Genomic DNA, 21307 nt, shown 5'->3' on the forward strand with positions numbered 1-21307 from the left:
CAAAAAAAAAAAAAAAAAAAAAGAGAGAGAGAGAGAGATTACCGGTTAAGCATAAACCTTTAAATTATATTTTTACTGAAGTACTAAAGATATTCTGAGCAACTAACAACAAATTTGACATATCATTCTTTAGTATGTCACTGTGATAAAATACCAAGGATAAACAATTTAAAAGGAGGAAATTGTTTTTTTGGCTCACTGTTTCAGAGACTTCAGTCCATGGTCACTTGGTACCATGATGTTGGGTCCATAGTGAGACAAAGCATGTGGCAGAGGAGGTCAGTTGAACTCATGATAGTTGGGGAACAAAAAAGAGAGGAAGAGGGCCAGGGATTTATCTCAGTGGTTTCGCCACCTGCCTTGCAAGTGCAAGGGCCCAAGTTTGATCCCCAGAACCAAAAAAAAAAAAAAAAAAAAAATAGAGAGAGAGAGGAAGAGGACCTGGTACCAATATCCCCCACAAGGCATGCTCCCAATGACTTAACTTTATCCCACTGGGTTCCACCACCTCCCAGTAGTGCCACAGCCTAGTAACCAAGCCTTTACCACATTTGTGATCCAAACCATAACAAGCAATACACATTTCTCATTTATAATAGTATGTGAAGAGTATAGAAGGATGAGAAATTTCAAAACTTCTTCATACTCCCTGAATCTAAAATAGAAGCTAGCATAAATTCCTGGATGTATTCTCTCTGAATTAATTTTTATAACCCAACTAAATAAGGTCTCTAAGATATGTAAATCCTAAGCACTTCAGAAATAACAAATCATTTCATCATGGAAGATTATTGGCTTAAAGAAATTAATATGAAGATTTTCTTTTTATTTCTCATTGTTAAAGAAACGAATGAACATATTTTATTAACTGTATCCTAATCTGAAGCTAATACTGTCAAAATACCTATGCTTTTATATATTTCTAAAGCAGAAAAATGTGATATGTATGTGTACCAATACCCCATTATGAATGCATTCATTATGTATAATAGACATGTACTAAAAATTTTTATATAAAAAGAACAGAAAAAAATCTTTTAAATCTCCCATTTTCATTTTAATTATCTATAAATTTAAACAAATATTTGGACCAGAACTAGCCAGAAAATTGCTTCAGTTGGGATAACTGTGCCTACTAGAGTACACAAAATCAGAGAATGATCAGGCTCAGATGCAGCCACTCCTGGGATTGCCAAAGTATGAAAAGAAATATTCTTGCCTACCGCTTAGGTATACCAAGTAGTATTAGAATTGGGAATTCCATCTATCTCACCAGGAAAAGAGCTTATTTTTATATTCTATAATCACAATTTTAGATTTTTCCTGTGTGCTTTCTTTTTAGAATAATTATTTTTCACCATATTCTGAAAGATTATTTAATCTATATTTATTTGGGCCTCATCATTTGTCCTCTCTGGAGAGCTTTTTTTGAAGGAGGGAGGAAAACAATAAATAAACATAAACTAGAGAAAGCTGAAATAAAAGTGCTTTGCTGTCTGTAGTCTTCAGCAGTTAGGTTACTTCTTAAATTTACATACAGATTTATTAACATCTTGACTGCAATCATGTAGAAAATGAATGGGCTATAAAGTACATGAGGACAATTTAATAAAATGAGCCTTCTTTTCTTATGCAATCTTTGAAAAGGGGTATCATTAGACAGAGGTGTGCCTTGTATTTACCCAGGTCATGAGGCATGTCAGCATGGTGATGTGCCTTTGGCAAGCAGTCCTTAATTAGAAATTCTTCGAGAACTGCTCTCAGTAGGTACTTCCCAAGACACAAAAGATGAAATAATTTGGCAGGGAAATCCTTACTAAGCACACAAAATCCAGGTGCAGGTGACTGAAAGGAATAATTGGCTGATAGCAACAGAGGAAAAGTGTCATGATGGTGTGCTGTATGGTGAATGAGGGTCTCTCCATCATAGTAGTCGTAAGTATCATACTTTGTTATTAAGATTTAATTATATACATATAAAGAGGCTCTGACATTCTAGGAGCATTAAAATATTAATTCTTAAAATATTAGTTAATAGAATAAAACTTATTAGAAAACATTCAGCAGATATATTTAGCACACCCATATAGAATTGTGCAAAGTTGTTTTCTGATTGACTTTGCTTTTAATTATTTTAAGATAGAGTGGTTTGCTTTAGCATAATATAGGAATAGTTTCTCTAAATAAAATGAAATCTTTGAATTAGCCAATGAAATTGGAATCTTTGCAGAGTACTTTAAAGAGTCCTTCCATGTCATCATGTTAAAGCAATATTAACTAAGGAAGGTTACATATTCCTCATTAAGTTATTTGAAATTGACCCCTACAAATTTAAAATCTTTTTTTTACAAACTTCATAGTTATAATTGTCTGCTAAAAATTAGTCTCAAACAAATAAATGCATGGAGCAGTCCTGATTAATCTTGAAAAGCTTTTTGTTTCATTTTTAAAGAAGAATCCGAGGTGATTTTGAGTAGAGGAAAAGGTTGAAGATGGTATCGATTGGGTCTCTTCTCACCCTATCTAGCTCTCATGGCTTGGAGTGAATTTGTTTCTGTTCATCGACACATTCTGTTGGTATGAAGAGGAGGAGTCTTTCTTTTATACACGAGTTATTCTGGGTGTAAGTAGACTTGGTGGTTGTGGATTACCATTTCAAGAAACAAAATGCATTCCACTTCCTGGACTTCCCTGTTTTCATTGCAACTCTTTTGTTTCTTCACTTATGGACAGTCAACTCTAGCATGGGCACGAGCATCTGCACTGTGCCTGAATTTTAACTGTATGCTAATTCTATTACCTGTCAGTCGGAACCTAATCTCACTTGTGAGAGGAACAAGTACGGTAAGTGCTAAAATATTTGAAAGAATCTGTTTCACGACTTACCAATGCAAATGTTACTTTAAAAGAAGATGTACTTTACTATAAAATGTCCAAGAATCTCGTTTAAACTTAGGTTTGTTTCTCTACAAGAGGAATAGAGTGGCTAAAATTGAAAATGTTTTGATACATCTACTTTGAGTTTTGCTTTGCCATTGACTTCTTACATGACATTGACTCAATGCTCAAACCTTTCCTGGTATATCTGTCTCACGGAGATGGAAACATTACAACAGGTTGGACTGTTACCATTTCTGGTTGAAAACAGACACATAAGCAATTGATGCAAGTGCCACCCAGAAAACATCTGAATTCTGACCACAATTGCAATCTCATCACCTAGATTTTAGTAGGTCTATTTTGACAACTAATGGTAGTAATGAGATATGTTCTAATTATATGGTTTCACTGTACTTAACCTGTGTCTCCTGTTAAACACAATAATATACAGAAAATAAGACTCTGAACAACCTTTACTAGATGTTACTATTTATTATGCAATTATGATTGTATTCATATCAGATACTATAGATACACAGAGAACCTTTTTTTATGATAAGGAATGAGTTATAAATTATGTTAGCTACATAGTTGAGGATAATGTTTATCACCTACATTTTCTAAATAAAGAAGCTGAGTAAGGTATTTATAGTTGTTAAAAAGTTTATTCAAAAGTTTTGAATTATAGCTAGAGAACTACCAAGTCAATTTATTTTTATCAAATTGAAATTCAGGAAGTACAGTAATAGCATGTTATTTTGCCATTTGCCTACTTGACACTGACTTCTGTGTCCTATAGCCTCACTTTTTAGAGGCAGAGTCTGAGTCCCCCTCAACTCTCATGATGCTGTTGTCACTGTTATTTTCCCCTAAATCAAATCTTTCTTCCTTCCTTTCTTTCTTTCTTTCTTTGTTGTTACTCTAGTGCTGTAAGGGACCCTGGAGCAGGCAATTAGACAAAAATCTCAAATTCCACAAGCTGGTTGCCTATGGGATAGCTGTTAATGCAAGTAAGTACTCATTAATTACATAATGGATTTTATAATATTTAATGTCTAAGTTCATAATACTGTTTAATCCCGTCCCCCCAAATCTCACCCTTAGGTAAAAGAAATTTTCATCTTCCAGCTGACCACATAAAACTTATTATACAAATGAGTTTTTCAATTTCTGATTTATACGTTTCTACAAGTTTTTCCATCCCAAATCTTCAATTTATCAAAGTTAGTGAAATTTCCTTTTCATTTGTGAACAGTTGGTTAGATGATAATACAATCATAAATACCTACTTCAAAAATTGATACTTTGTTATTCATTATAATTCATATCAGAAATAAAATTGATCCATGCTCAAAATCTCACACATAGGAGATTGACTATCAAATGGTATCAGGGGCAGTAAAAAGAAAAGGAAAGTCATATGAATTAGGATCTGAGTAGTATTGAGCTAGTGGAAATAAGATCTTGAAAAGATATGAATCTTTATTGGCATATAAAGTGCTATTGTCAGTATTATGCTTCTAATTCAAGAAGTGTAAAGCAGTGGAAATTAGCATCCAAGGCCAAGGTGAGATACTAGTAAGAAAAAGAACAATGACCGGCTGGCTTGCAGTACTGTTGGAAAACAAAGACACTGAAATAAAAGGCTATCACAGTGATAAAGAGTTATGATTCGGGACTGTTTCCCTCAAACTAATTTAACTATAAAATGTTTTCCTCATTTGTTTTTATCCTCTCATGCATAAAAAAATAGCAGAGTAAAGGGAACACTCAATACAAATGTGAATTTAATTAAGCAACAAGACATGACAGACGGTGCCCAAGTGCCAATTAACACAACTTTGGATGTGCAGTGAGACATGAGGGAAAGATTCTCCCCATTGACTGTCTTCAACATAAGATTAAGCCAACCCAAGAAGTGCTTTGCAGAAGGTCTTTGTGGTTTGTTAAGAAATCACAGTAAAAAGACATGATGTCCCACAGAAAAGCTGAAGGACAGAGAGCAAAGAACAGGGCTGCCTCTTCTCATGTCCCAGAATATAGGATAGTGTGAGAAGAGCCTTTGGTGGGTGAATGAAAACCTAAGGAATAAGATCCCAAGGAAGCAGATTTCAGCACAGCAATACAAGTCTTTTCCAGACCTTGAAATTTATCTGAAATTAGAATTAGAGTAACCTAAGGATGCTGAGTTCCCTTCCTTGTAGGTCGTGTCTAAATAGAGACCAGAATGCTCCTAGGTAGGCTCATCAGAAAAGGAACTCAAGGAACCTCTAGGTTTCCTTTCAAAGCTTCAAGAATCCTTCATTTTTGCTTTAAACGGAGTGGCATAGTACAGTGAAATAGCAAGAAGAGTATTATTGCCATACAATACCTTAAAGGCAGAATCAGGCTCTAAGAGAAAGTTGTAAAGACATTATAGAGAGGGGAAGGGGACTTCCATCAAAAAATGAAGTAAAGAATAAAAGAAATTTTGTTTTTGGAATATTTTTCTTCTTTGGGTATGTATATTTCTTTTGTGCAATCACATATGAATAGCATAGATGCATCAGTAAGTAAATCAACTGAACATCTCCAAGTGCAAGATACTCTGATAGGACCTATAGCTTTCTGACATTAATGTGCTCAATACTTATTTTAGGATGGAGTACAATTAAGTGTGGCAGCAGTTGACTAGAATCAGAATACCAAGTTATATTATAGCCTTGCTACTAGTTAGTTGTTTAATCTTAGATTGAGTTTCTTATGCTCTCTGTAAATTAAAGAAAAGTAATACATTTATCCAGGTTAACAATATGTGTAGATTATTGTTAGAACTGGAACTTTTTGGAAATCTGTAGAATACAAGGTCATTCACTTGCTGCTATGGCAAATCAAATCAAATCCAAATTTCACAGGATTACAGACACATTCTTTCAGTCTAACCCCAGCTGCTGCCCCAGTGCACCTCTGACCATACCCACCTTGCTTTTTCCACTGCATCCATATCCAGAGCTTTCTGTGCCTTTGCTCAAAGTGTCCGCTTTGCCCAACATGCTGTGCCTCTCCTTCATCATCTTCTCTGGGTCAGATTACCACCATATCCAGAGAACCCACTGCCCAGTCCACCTCCTCCTGCAGACCCCTTACTTTCAGGATTCATGTCACACTTCTTACCATAGAGTGACAATTTTCAGACTCTCCTTAGTCTCAGGGACTTACACTGTGCTTCACATGTCTTGGCTTCCCTGGTACTTGGCAGATAATGGGTTGTCAACAGATTTGGTCAAACCTAAAGATGAATAGGATTTGGCCAGTAGGCAAGAGAAGTTAAAAGAATCACTGAAAAAGGTATAAGAAGAAACTGCGTCAGTTGTTCAGGGAGCTGAGAGCAGCTTTGAAAGGAAGAAACAGTGTAGGGAATGAAGTGATTTAGAATAATACCATAAGTCAAGATAATATAGGCACGTTCCACTGCAAAAGAAAAAAAACAGGATGTTCTCTCTTCCTCTTTCCCTCACAAATCCCTGGAGAGCATCAAAGATTCTTTGCAATCCACTTCCTCTTGAATTCCCACTGCTCTGCATTCCTTCCAACCATCTCCAGGGGCTTCACCAGATCTCAAAGCTGTGTCTAAGAGCAAAGTGCTGGTCCCCACCTCCATGGCAACCAGCCCTGCTGCTGTGGTTTCCACTGTGGAAAAGGCAGGAGGATGGAAAGAGCTCTCTGCTTCTCCCAAACCTTGACAAAGCAATTATTGCATTTCACATTAACGAAGAAATTCATCTGGCAACTGCGTTTTTAGAAAAAAAAAAACAAACAAACATGCTGAGTCCTAGTTTCATGGATATACCTTGCTTTTCACATTTGTCCTTCTGGGAGCTGCTGCAATGTCCCTGCACTTGTTTTATTAGCCTTGCCCATTATGTGGCTTTTCAAATAGCTGGCTGACTTAATAGAGGTGTGTAACCTTGGAAGAAATGCATCCACATTGAAGTGTGCATGCCAACCTCTAATTTCTCATCCATTCCCCTAGAAGTTGAACTGTAGGCTTTAATTGGTGAGATCATTAAAGGATGTAATTAGAGACTGGTGGAAGTAGGCTAGGGAGGAGGAGGAAAGAGGCAAAGCAATGGTATCTGTAATCAAGGATATCGCCGAAAAGGCAGTGACAGGAGCCCTTCTTTGGCTTCCTGCCTTCCTGCTTGCCTGCCTATGATAAGAGCTGCTGGAGCATTCTTCAACCACTAATAAATCATTTTCAGGGAACTATAACCCCACTGGTATAAAAATTATAGTTACACATCCTCTCCATTCTTATTAATGTGGATCTTTCTGAGTTTCCTGGTCCATAGTAGACCTTGAAGAACTTTCAATTGAAAAGTAGTACTTTGAACCTGATTTTCCATCAAAAGAGGCTGTAAAATATGATCCAGGCAGCTCTTTCTGGCAAATTCTGTGACTTGTGCCTGCCAGGTTTCAGGGGTATGCAATTACCCTGAGTGCAGTTCCTGATGAGTTACTAAAATTAGTTTACAAACATCAATAAACAGAACAGGGCAGGTTGAGAGGAGTGAGCTCAGAAGAAAGGTACTGAAAAAATAAAGATTCAGAAGCCTCAAATTAAAAAGGATCCAAAGACACAAACTGTCCAAGTCCTGACCCCTAAAAAATGCATGTAAATATTTCTGATTGGGGTCCTCAGAGCTCCATGAAGGTACTACCCTCAATCTTGCCGAACAAGATTCACAGATGCATGACACCAAAATCATGGATCATCCTACAGAAATCAGACCACAGATTTGAAAATCTCAGCCAGATTCTGGCGGCAGAAGCACAGACAACATTTGTCCCAGGTCCTTGTTTCCAAAGGCACTTAATTAAGAGGGGCTAACTCCGAAATGACTATTATCACTGACAGGCAGGCTGAGACAGCTATAACTGACCGTGCTTCCAAGATTCCCCTCAATTATGCTTCTTGTGATCTCTAGAAAAATAAGAAGCAAAGGGAACTTTTTCAGAGCAACTGGCTCTAATTGTATACTTTATGATATTTTGGTTCACTGTTCGATTAAAAGTTCCTTACTTGAACTCAGAAGTTCACACACCAATTAACTGTGTATTTGTACAGTTTCCAAGATTGCTGCTCTCTTTTGAAAGAAGTTTAGTGAGAAAACGTCATTATACAACTGTTCAAATGTAGCACCTTTTCACCTGGCATATTTGAGTGGATTATGGAAGTCAGCATCTTGGACTCTTCTAAACACACATCAATGTTAACCAGGGAAAGGCCCCAGTGCACCAGACTAAGTTCACCTGAGGAGCTGATGGCATTGAATTTACTATAAGACCAAGGGCTCCATCTAAACTAGTGTTGCTTTTGAAACAAAACATGAATTTCACATTTGTATTACTTTCATATTAGTGTACAGATAGATCCCATTTGGATAAAAAAAAAACCTTCCCAGTTAACTTCACAGAAATAACAGGAGCCACACAGCTGGAAGGAAGAAGCTAAGATATATACAAAAGATGATCAAGACATACAACTGCTATTTAAATTAAACAGAAACTATTATAGTAAAAGGTACATTGCTGTCAATCCCTCTCAAAATCCTCCCCATCATTTCAAACACACTTGCCTCACCACTCTTGCCACTTTCTGGAGCAGTTTTGCAAGTCCTCTTTCACGAGTGTCTTTGCAAAATATGACAAAAAATATGGTGTGTGCTGCCGCCAAGTGCCATTCCATGCAAAGGCAGGCTCATAAAAAAATTATGGCATATCTCCAGCCCACTTTATTACCAAATCTGGCACTATGTGATTTATGCCTCTTCCCCAAGGTCAAAATGACCGTGAAAGGTCAACATTTGGAATTGATTCAGGACATCAAGCCAGGACGTCACAACGAAGCAACTCATGAGAGCGAACTTACAGAACTGCTCCAGGAAGTAGCAGGAATGATGAGATAAGTATTCAAACTCAGCAACATTTTAAGGTAGCTTAAAGGCAATGTATCTCTTATTGTAAAAAGAAAAAACTTTAAATTTTAAACATTCGGTATATATTTTGATCACCTTGTAGTTTTTGTCCAATTTACATCCTTTACAGGTGACAAAACAGCAGGTGGAATAAATTAGACAATTGAGAAGTGTCAACTTCAGTATTCTTTCTGCTACAGACTAGCATTAAACCTAATAGCATGAGGGTGGGGGATTCAACTCAGTGGCACAGTGCCTACCTCGCAAGTGCAAGGTCCTGAGTTCAATCCCTGGTGCCACAAAAAAAAAAAAAAAATTAAAAACCCTAATAACATGAAATGATGTTGATGACTAATAGAGAAAAATCAAGTCACATCAGTGTTTTATCACATCTCTAAAGCAGCTGTCACCATAACATAGACAGTACAGTTATTCATATGAAAAAGACTAACATATATATATGTAAAGGAAAGAATAGAAAATATGATATCTGGAAAAGGGTGAAAATAATGACTCCCCTGGTGACTATCAAATCCCAACAGCCTGGACTAGTATCTGGCATCGTTAGTTCTGAGTCAAGATCACAATGAAATTAGGATCATACCTAAGAGAGAAATAAAATGTTTAGACAAACAAAATGGGCATAAGCAGTTTTCACTCTGAAAATTCCTGAGATAAATAAAATATTCACTTTTTTATACTATAAAATATTCACTTTTTTATTTTACACATTGTAAAATGAAAACAAAAATAGAGGGAACTGAAGCAAAGGAACATTTAAAATATGAATTTTAAAGTACATGAAAATACTGGGGAGAACAGTGTTCAGCATATTCCCTGGGAAGCTACCTCTTGAAAAATATCTTGGTCTTTTTTATCCTACTTCATTAGTTTCCTTGGCTCTTTTAGGAGAGACCTGGCAATAAGAATAAATAAATAGTTCAGTGTTTTTGTTCATTCCATTCACATACTTAAATGTAGTTTAACAGTGTCAAATTCTCAGGTGGAAATCAATCTAATAGAAAACAGATTGTGATCAACAACTCATTGCACAGGAGAAGAGAGCTATAAAAATAGAATAATAAAAAGGAGAATTTATTCTGTACTCTCCTTCTGACTGCCACATGTGGATTATGCAATGGTAACACAGTCCTATTATACAATGGTAACACAAGTTTCACTATGTGAAACTTGGCTTCTGTTATGTTTGTACCTAGATTTCCACCCAAAGTGTTATGCAGTCATAGATGGGGCTTTTTGAAGGGGGCTAGTTCTAGGGTGTGTGAATCTTGGATTAAATTGTTTGATGCTGGGATTATGACTGTATAATTACCAAATTAGTCCACTGTTACAGCTTGTATCTAGATGTCTCCCCAAAGTCTCATGCAGTCTCGCTGATGCTTTTATGAGGTGGCTGGATCTAGGGCATGTGCTGCTGGTATCAAGGATGTGATGTTGGGATTGATTCATGGTTCGATGCTAGGATTAAATTGCCCCACCCTGGATGTGAGTGCTCTATTCGCTAAGGCTGGGTAGCCTGAATAAGATATAAGGGACAGAAAGAGGGTCACAGCCTGTTGCCTGTGGCCTGCTACTTCCTGCTTGCTACTTCACTGATGGTCCCTGCTTTTCCATAGACTGTTTCTCCTCCCTGATGCCCCCCTATTATTCCGCCCTACCTTGGAGTCAGCCAAATATGAACTGAAACCTCTACAAACTGGGAGCCAAAATAAACCTTTCCTTCTTTAATTTTGGGTGTTGAGTACTTGAGTAGGAAAAGTAACTAAGACCTCCACTGATTGGTTTGCATAGCTCTGGGTGATAAAGGAAAGGGCCAAGCTGGGTGTGAGTGCCACTACCCAAAAGGTGAGTGGCCTGGATGGATATAAAGGGACACAAAGAAGATGGGCTTGCTGCTACCATTGTTTGCTACTTACTAGTTCACTATCTGCTGCCTGCTCTGTCATGGACTACTTCCCCGTGATGCCTCTGCCTGGCCACTTTGCATTGTAGCGAATTGTCTATGGACAGAAACCTCTACAAACTGTGAGCTAAATAAAACTTTCCTCCTTTAATTTTAGATGTTGGCCATTTTGTTTCAGCAATGACAAAAGTAACCAAGACAGCTTCCAGCCCCATAAAATGGGAACAGCTCTGGTCCCTATGTGGAGAGCTTTAGTCCATGGGGGAAATCAAAGGTTGGTAGGAACAGAGACATGAGGGGGAAAAGGGCAGAATGAAAAGAAACATTTATGCCAACCAACAATATGAAAACTTTGCATGCCCTTATCAGTCATTAGCTTGATTCTAGATTAAAGACTACAAGTAAGCCATTCAGAGTTTTATCTAAACTCATATTAGACACTAGTTTTGAGTAAATAGTAAGGTATACTGTTTTAATTAATAAATACAAGCAACACAGCATAAATGCCAATGCCAGTGCCCTGAAGTCAATAAACAGTTTTAACCCACCTTTGCCATTAACTTTTTGAATACTGGTCTGTCAAACAGGACTAATGCTTGACGACTAATACTGATATTATACCCAAAGCAATTATAACAGTACCTGCTATATAGTAAGCATTCAATTTTTGTTAGCTATGAGATACACTGTTTGTTTTTTTTAAAAGTTTGAGGTAATTATAGAAAACAGCAACTAGAAATACTGGTGAACAACATTTGTGTTCAATTTAGCAAACATTTCCCATTTTGTGTATTTTGTATTGGAGATAACTGCTGTTAGATAAGCTTTTCCAGCCTTGTGGATACCTGACTAAACAAGGCAGTCCCTGCATAGACATGGCTATGTCTACATATTGAAAGAATTACTTGTATTAGTCCATTTTCCATAACTGTAAAAAAATACTTGAGGCTGAGTATTTTATAAAGAAAAGAGGTTTGTTTAGTTCATAATTTTGGAGGTAGAAATTCCAAGTATGAACCCAGTTCTGGCAAGGGCCCCTTTGAATGAATCATATGGTACACAGCACCATGGCTGGAGCACATTTAGGGGAAAACACCATACAATGAGACAGGAAAACAGAACACAGGAAACAGAACACAGCCAGTAATGACCTCCTGCTAGACCCACCTCTTAAAGGTCTGGTCTCTGCTTAACTTTACCACATTGATGACCAACCTTCTAACATGTTTCTTAACTAAACCCTTAAGAAACAAAGTTCAACCAAACCATAGCAACATCTAAGGAGAAAATGTACACTCTTGGGTATATAAGCCTCAATGAACTCATAGAAGACGCTGTAAACAACACAGATGGTAAAATGCTATCATGTCCTTTACTTTTTGGTGAACCTCAATTAAAAGCATGCTTGACTTGATTTTCAACTTAAAGGCTGTAAGAAAATACACCAAAAAATACATGTATGTCTCCAGTCTATGTTGAATCGATTGATTTCCTGACCCTTTATTTTCCTTCTTTCTTTCTGTAATTTCACAGTCACTTAGCAAATAATTACTAGATACTAAACTAGGTGCTAAACAATGTGCCAGGGGCTGAGGTTCCAAGGATGAATAAGACTTGAGGAAACAAACTCCCTTGGGGAGACACAAATATAAATGAATACTCATAACAATAATTTCTGAGAAATGCTATAATCAAAGTAGCACATGTGCCTATGAAGTTCACAAATCTGTGATAGAAAACAATTTCTGAATTGGGTCTTAAAGCACTAGTATAATTTTGCAAAGAAGAATGAGGGCTGACTCCAATGGAAAGAACACAAGTAAAAAGGAGAAAAATTCTGCTAAATAGAAAATGATATTTCTAAATAAATATGTTGATAGAACTACAGGGACCAAAATGACACAAATATTAGGAATTTCTGGGCCAGGGATTTAGCTCAGTGGCACCACACCTGCCTCACAACCAAACGGTGCTAAGTTATACTGCCAGTACTGGAAAAAAAGAAAGTTTCTTCTGGTCCTATTTTCTCCTTTACTCCTCCATACTTCCACCCAAAGTGAACAGCCATAGAGAACTGTATAATCCACCCATAACTTGTGTAGAGGATAATATAGTATGTCCTATTACTTCTCAAGGTGGGTACAGCAAAAAGAGGAAGGAAGAGGAAAGGAGGAGGAGGAGGAGGAAGAAAAAGAGGAGGATGGGAAGGAAGAGGAGGACAGGGAAGACAGGGGATTTCAGTCTTATATCAGCAGCATGCATCAACTGGGCACCCAGCTAGAATGCCAAAGCAATAGCGTGTGGTGATCTAGATGTTGTAACCACAGTCTTCCCAACAGATTTCACAAGGCAGGAAAGACAGAATCCTCAGGCTAAATAATGCTTGTGAGCCCTTTCTCTTCATCTAAAATTTAAACAGCACTAATTCTCAGAACCAGAAAACAGTTTACTTCTAAGGAATATAGAAATATTTTTATTCCATAAGTACTTGCTTATTTAAGTACAGTAGGAAAAACACATGCAAATATGTGCATTGTAGAGGTATAAGCACATATATGCTAAAATATGTAAAGCAAAGAACAGAAAATATAAGGTCTACAAGAGAATTTCCTTGCTGTCAATGATATATATTGTGCAAATATATATCAGTGTATATGATGTACAGTATTCTAGAATAATGCTTTCTGCTTTAAGGAGATTCCATACTTATATCTGCATCCATATATTTTCTTTACTTAAGAATTATATTTCATAGATAACAATGTTGTGATGTGACAAGACGTATTCCTCTTCTAGAATGACTATATGCTTAGAATTAAATTATGATGAATTGATAATTACATTTCTTAATATAACAAAACAAATGTGGTAAGCCATATACCATGTTCAGAAGTATTTAATCCACTCTAACCAAGACACTAGGAAAGAGGCCCAAATAAATCACTCTTCCTTGGAGATTACAAAAAGAAGAACAGAGAGACATTAACACAGGACACAGTAGTTCTGAGTAACTACAAAGGACAAAATGCAAAGGACAAAATGGTGCCTGTCTAATGTTGTCCCCTCATCCTCAGCGATCCACACTGTGGCACATTTGTTCAACATGGAGCACTTCCACCTTAGCCAGTCAGAAGGTACCCAGGAACTCATGGCTGCACTTTCTAAACTTGGCAACACTCCCAATGAGAGTTACCTCAACCCTGTCCGAACCTTCCACATGGTGAGTTTTTGCATGCTAAATAGCTGGCCTTCTGAAAAATCTTTCCTTTTCCCATCCCTTCATCAGGAACAATATATTTCAAAAACTTTCAACAACAAGATGGAGAGAAGTTTTTGCCAAATGTTAACAACAATTTCAATTTCTTTTTTAAAAAGTTACTTTTCAACCATTAATGCTGAGAGGTTATGCACAAGGAGAAAAATATATGCCACTTAATTAAGAAAATGTGCATGCATTCCTTAAAAAATGCAATAACCTGTTAAAGCCCTAATATTTTTAAATTTTAAAAGCAGATTATAGTCAGACTTTTTTCACTGATGTTATACTCATAAAGACTAAGGTGCCATCTATATCCAAAGATTATAAAATGTTTTCATTTTCAATTTGCAAATTGTTTTCTGGATCTCTTCATATGCCTCATATTTTGGCACATGTGAATAATGGATTTGCCAAATCAGATACTGGGCTCAAAAGCTAATCTTATAATAAGACCTACATGGCTAGTGACACCAATAATGCTAGTTTTCTATATACACAGAGGAACAGAACCTGTGAACAAGGGGAAAAAAAACAGCAAAAATATAGCCCCAGCAATTTCCCTTCAGAGGTAAGGACAATCCTCTCCCCCAATTCACCACTTTCTTTTTTTTGTAGTTGATCAAAGTCTTTTCCATGTACAATCATATTGAAATACGTCTACCGTAGTGACCAGGTTTTTAAAATATCTATATTGCCCAAGTAAAGCCTTAAGACAATATGCTCCAGAAACAAAAATCTGTCCATTATTATCTGGGAATCACTGTAAAAGTGGCCATCTTCCTCAAATAGCTTTCCTTGATAGAAGAAAAATCCAAAAAGTCTTTTTGGGGGAAGATTCTTCCCTGTCAAATTCCTAATTATTCCAAGATGATTTTCAATATGAGGCCATTGATCAAAGTGAGCTACCTTTTCTTAAATGACAGCAATTAGAAGCACAAATTTCACAGTTGTAAATCAAAGCTCCAGATGTTCCAAGAATGTGGGGATGCCCTGATATCACTTAGTCAAGTCACAGCATTTTTCTGGGCACCTACTGGGGATAATGCTGAACCCCATGCAGGCTCTGGAAATTCACAGCTACACAGACCCAAGGAGAAATATCAACATTATGAAGAGGCTGTATAATAAACAGTATTTATTATAAATAACTTTTAAAGCTATTGAACAATATAATTAAGCTACTCCCAGAACAGTTATTTCAAAATTTCAGAAGCAATACACTATGTAAGTACTAATTAAGCTCAGAAAACCCTCTAATTTAGGGTGTTTGGAGAGAGATGAGTATCAATAACAGAAAGTATACATTACAGAGCATTTCAAAAAAGATGCATTGGGATTGCTTCAGAGAGGATTCACTGCAACTCAAACTAGTCTATAAATGTGTTGCTAAAAAAAGTGAAGATTTGCTTTAATAGTCAAAGAAGGATGATTTGAAATTAGCACATAATATGCTGTAAATGGATTTCTAAAATGCCTAAGCGTACTTGCAAAAAAGCTTCTAAATGTTTGAGACATACCCTTTTCAATTTTATTTCCATTTCTTGCTCTACAAAGAACAATAAACAATGGAGAAGTCCCTGTTCAAATTACCTCCAGATCTCAAAGCAGTCCAAATTAATGAGGTTTTACTGACAAAAGATATAGTGTGAGTTTATTGAGCTCATGGTCAGCTCAACTATAGTAGCATAATGTACGAATACTAATGAATAGACAAGGATGTAGGAAACTCACCATAAAAACAAAATGTGTTATGACTCATATTCTAAAAGGCTAGTTAACTGTCTTTTGCACTAAGAGGTCAAAATTCTGGCCTTTTGGAAGTATCCACAAGGTAAGAATAGCTGTGTCTTTATTGATCACCTAGGATTTATCAAGCCATATTTCAGGCCCCCTGAGGTGGCATGAAAGAAATGCAAGTCATGGTCCTTCCAATTAAAAAGTAAGAGCAAGGAATAACTACGAGAGGAACAGAGTATGTAGCTGCTTTATTAAGAATGCCCCTGAGGGATCTCTCAAAAAACGTGTTTATTAATGTTAAAATGCAATTAAGCACAGTGATCCACATTTTCATTTTAAAAATTAAAAACTTAAAACTCAGATTTAATTTGCAGCACTGTATCTTAAAATGCTCTCTTTATATTTTGTACTAATTTCAATTCAGCACAGTAACTCTGACATGAAAATTAATTTATACAAGTGGAAAAATGTAATTATTGTCATGGCATTATATAAAATTTCAGCAAAGCAAATGTCTACTGTAAGACAGGAAAAGGAAGAGTAAGAAAAGTTATTTCTTGACCCTTCTGAGGCTAATATGCTTCTGAGTATGGCTCTTGACTTTGACCCTTAAGCACTGACACTAAAAATACAAAAAATGTACTAAGACATTAATGTGGCATTCGTTTCTCTTAGAACACAATCACCGAGTGGCTAACAAAAATAGCAGGCACTACTGGCTTGGTGGTCTCTCTGGCTTTGATCTTGATCATGACCTCTTCGACAGAGTTCATCAGACAGTCCTCGTATGAGTTGTTCTGGTACACACACCATGTTTTCATCATCTTCTTTATCAGTCTGGCTATTCATGGGGCAGGGTAAGTCCACACAATACTCGGTATGTTAAGATTTTTATCTCTATAAACTTCAAAACAATCTTGGGAAGTCCTTTTGTGGAGGGATATGACGTGCAATGACTAAAGGACACATATGTGAAAACACACATTCACTGTGACAAACTTCTTGCAACACAGAAAATAAGCTACATAGATGGAGTAGTGTTATACTTATTTTTCCTAGCTGATTCTGTTAGTAACTCTTGACATGTTTATCAGATTCAGGAATTCTAATGAGTGTGGATGACAGTAGATCTCTATTTCATTCAGTACCAGTTTCTTCAATCCAGTTTACATGGGATTAGTCAGGAGATATATTTTTGACACCAACATTTCACTTCTGCTTAACCAAAACTATCAACTCGGCAGCCCAGTATGCAGGAGGGGACAGTGTGGGGACAGAGTGTGAAATGGCCACTCTGACCTGAGCTAGTCATTAGAGAGGGGAAAAAGCTCTTTGAGTTCTCTCAGGCTGTTTCTCCATTGACTGCTGGGATTCTTCTTTGTTCAAACATCCCATACGATGTTGTACTTGAACCTTTTTGAGATTAATACACTCAAAGATGCTGTTCTGGGATTTAACACCTGCCTGATAACTATGCACCCATTCCTCTTGAAGCTGGACAAGCATCTGAAGTGTATGAGGGTGTACAATGTGCTTGCCCTCAACTAAAATGTTTTCAAATTCTTTAAACATGAACAGCCCTGGATTAATTAGTTGTTACCTAGCAATAACCTTTTAATTACTTAATAAATTGATATTTTTTTCCATATTACAGCTTTCAAAGCACTTTTATGCGTATGAAGAATTTAGAAGGTGTAGTTATCTCAGTTCATGAGGAAGACCTAGCTGGATGTTCAGAGGACTAAACAGGGCACTGAGGTCTAAAATAAATGAATGGCAGAGTCAGATCTAGGACACCAGGCTTTAGACAAGTAAATCTCTCTTAACAAAGCTTTGAAGAAAAGAACAGTTGCTCACTTTTCTAAGTTATTCTCATCCCCTTTGAGAATGTTCCCAGCAATGCTCAAACACTTGTGTGGCTTGCTAGCAGCCCTTGCTCTGCTTCCTACAGCAGCAGAATGCTGCTGCTCTCCATTATCCTCTCGCTGCTTCTGCTGAGTGTGGAGATCATGGACCAGAGATGGGCTCCATTTCTGTGCAAACCCAGAAAAGCGGATACACAGCTGCAGAGATGGCCTGGCCCAAGAAAGGACACATGCCTTGATGACTAGAAGTCCTTCTCAGGACCTGTTGGGATTTGTACTTCCACAAGTCAATCACCTGCTCCAAACTCCCTCCTTCCTTAGCCTCCCACTTCTAGAAGGGGTCACACTAGTTAGCTGCTATTCACTGCCTATGCCTCCCTGAGAGCTTCCCACCATCCCTCGGCTTGTCTGATACACGCACATTGTAGCAGAGTTATCTGAAGGGGCATATTTTACCCTAAAAGATTGCCCTTCCTTCTACTGATCCTCATAACCTGCTCTGCCTGCCTCCACACGTATGCTGCTATATCATATCTAAGGGCTTTCCTCTCTATTCTCCTTCATCTTAAAAGTATATGCAATTCACTCTTTGGAATGTTGAGATCTCACATTTCTTTGTGTTTGCAGGGCAGGGAAGAAGGTGTATCCTGATGTTCTGCCCCAGAGATTGGCAGTCCTGCCTTCTGCCACTGGTTCTTATCCCAGAGCCACTGGGGCTGTTATAACTGATAGCACACTTCTGAAGCTCCTGCTAGTCCATGGTGTCTTGAAGTCCCTAGTAACTATATCTGCATCTCCCTAAATGCATGTCCCTTCCATTTGCACCCTGGTATATCGCCAAAGCAAAAGAGGGTTTCAGTGGACAGTGTTTCACTGGAGATATTTTTCAAATATCCAAATAACATTTTATAAGATGAAACTTTTAAGTTATTGAGACTACTTCAAACGCTTATTTTGGGATAAGGGCCTCATTTAATCTTCCCAGCTTGAAATATTTTACAGCTCCTGTTTACAGCAAAAGTAATTTGCAAATTCTATACAAAATGCCAAGTAAAAGTGGGATTGTTGAAAGGTGTTAAAGCCCACTAATCTACCTATTAACGAATAGTGTAGATGGAAAGTTTAAAAAATACTTTAAAAATGTAAAACATAATGCATGCTTATATGGAACGATGGAGCCTCTTTTAGATTATATGAGAAATGTCACCTAATGCTTGAGAAGGAAGGTATTAAAATTTGCAGAGTCCTTCCTCTGGCTCCCATTCATTAGTCATCTTTCTATGCCTAGACATCATTTGTGCATTGGAGATGTGCAGCTAGTTTTGCTCACTGAACTCAAAGGGGGGTTGTTACCAAGTTTAGATGACTTCCATGAAGCAGCCTGGGATGATGGCTAGCACATCAGTTCTAGCTGACACTAGCCTATGTCCCAAGGCATTATTGCTCCTCTTCCCGTGTCCTGTGATACAAAAGGGGACTGCTTCTCGGCAGGCTACCCAGGATATGGGTCAGTAAAGTTTCTCAGCCTATAAATTGCTTGTTTCTCAAAATAAATCAATGTATCTTATTCATAACATGTAGGAATTGGGCAACTCCTATATTACGTGACCTCCACATCTGGTCTGCAGCCAGAGCACTAATAGGTAACCTTGGAAGTTCACACCAAAGTGATTTGTCAAAGGCCAGTCACAGGTGCATTTGTGATAAATATAATACAACAGGGTTACAAGGCTCTTTATCCAGTGCTCCTTTTGTGAAGCCTGGTTTCTCTTTCTGCTCTTACATTTATCTACACAGTCTTGAAGATACACTTCAGAGGGACTTATTTTGACCCTGTCAAACAATAAGTCTACTAGTAGTCACAGGAGGAAGAAAATATCATTTTTCAGGGCATTTTTTTTTGACTTCTTCACTTGAAAATTTCTAAGTCTTCAGAAACAAACTAAGAAGGGTAGAAGTTAAATCAATCTACAAAAGAACCAAATAGTACAAAGTTAGCCAATTAGCCCAAATCAGCAATCAGGAAGAGATGAAACCTAATTAAATTCAACGATCTACAAAAGCATGTGTTCAAACAATTTCCCTCATTATGAATTCTCTAATATAGACACTTTCAATTTAACACAGGGTACCGCAGAGGGGCACTTCTTTTCTGAGATCTTCAAAGTTAGCCAAAGCTTTTTAAATGCCTATTTTTAAAGATGCTGAGAGAAATGAGTGACAGCTTCAGTTTCAAGAAATGGAAGTGTTGTTCCAGAGTCCATGGTAGAATACATAGCTATGGTTTAATGAGACTGCACAAAATCAGCTTGATATTGTGTGTTTTTTCATAAGTCGGATTATTCGAGGCCAAACTCCAGAGAGTCTCCTACTACACAATGTCACGCTCTGCAAAGACCTCTACGTTGAATGGCAGGCATCTGGCCCATGCCCCGTGCCTCAATTTTCTGGCAAGGAACCTTCGGTAAGAATGAAATGAAGAGCTTTTAAAAAATAACTGTCCTTACAATTAAAATAGCTATAGCTTTTATATGCTTGAAAAAAGAACAGCCCATGTCACCACTAGACAAAGCCAACTCTTTATTAAGTGTGCTAATGGACAAATCAAGTTATGGATAATTTTAAAAGAGGTTTACTGCCAAAAGCACTCTGCTTAGCTTTGAAATGGGTTCTTCACCTACATTTAAATGTGGATATCTGATATTGAAGGGATTCATACTAGCATAATAATGGCTCTGCACTTCAGACATCTTCATTTGCCTGTCCCCGTGAAAACTGCCTTCTCTGCTGTGAGGATTAACAGCATCACTTCTCAACCTCAGATTAAGTTCAACCAAATGAGACTCATGCCCTCTTTATAAGCTTACCTTTTTCCTTTCTACAACCGATATCGAAAACATTGGGGTGGCCAATGAATCTACTTCTTGTTCTAATTAATCTCTCATAAACGAAATGGTGACAATGAAAGCTGAGAATAGAGTTAATTAATTGAAGTAGATGATAATGTCTGCAGATCACAAAAGTAAGATTCCCTGAGTATGTTGTACTCATTACAGTTGGTAGCATAAGTAAATAGGGATAATAATCTTATTAAGTCTCCTCCAGTATCCTTAGGATAACGTAAACCTTTGGGACAGCTGGGTGATGCGTGAAAGAAAATAAATGAAGCTAGGAGATTAAAACTAGGAAAAAACCAGTGCCTAAAATATGTATGATAAAGAAATTGGGGTAATAGAACATAATAGCATATAAATGATGGGGATTTAGGAAATTAAGTCATCAACATAGGAAGAATATAAATAATTGCTTTTGAAAAAAACTAATATATTAATTTAAGCACCAGATTTTAAGGATGAAACTACTGGAAGGAATGTTTAAAACTGAGAGAACCAAAATAGATGTGCCTATTAGACTGTGGTTCTTTTAAAGGCCAGTATAGATTGTCTCTGTCTTAAACTCAACTCTCAGTAGCCACTATCCAGCCTGCATATTAATGAAGAACATGAATGCCTCTCTAAAATTTTCAGCTACAGCTTCTCCATAAAAAATCAATACTCTCCCACACCTCATGAATACAGACTAGGGCCTGCTCCCAGCAGCGCATGCTGGCATTAATTATCATTAAGAGCAGGGAACTTACCCATCTCTCTGTTAACTCTCCTCTGCTACACCTCCTTGCACACCC

The 21307-nt window shown here is 37.2% G+C and overlaps 1 protein-coding gene across 1 annotated transcript in view; it reads left to right on the forward strand.

Annotated features, from left to right (window-relative positions):
• Nucleotides 1–1881: 1881 nt before the first annotated feature.
• The window catches only part of Nox3 (NADPH oxidase 3), a 55211-nt gene continuing 35785 nt past the window's right edge, over nt 1882–21307 (forward strand). The window contains exons 1-7 of the mRNA XM_010625205.2: nt 1882–1935; nt 2528–2623; nt 2734–2844; nt 3806–3890; nt 13836–13981; nt 16433–16614; nt 19957–20086. Coding sequence (XP_010623507.1) covers nt 1888–1935; nt 2528–2623; nt 2734–2844; nt 3806–3890; nt 13836–13981; nt 16433–16614; nt 19957–20086 — 798 coding nt within the window. The 5' untranslated portion in view covers nt 1882–1887. The remainder of the gene's footprint in view (nt 1936–2527; nt 2624–2733; nt 2845–3805; nt 3891–13835; nt 13982–16432; nt 16615–19956; nt 20087–21307) is intronic.

The sequence above is a fragment of the Fukomys damarensis genome, unplaced genomic scaffold, assembly GCF_012274545.1.
Source record: "Fukomys damarensis isolate Sample0158 unplaced genomic scaffold, DMR_v1.0_HiC HiC_scaffold_14, whole genome shotgun sequence".
Lineage (NCBI taxonomy): Eukaryota > Metazoa > Chordata > Mammalia > Rodentia > Bathyergidae > Fukomys > Fukomys damarensis.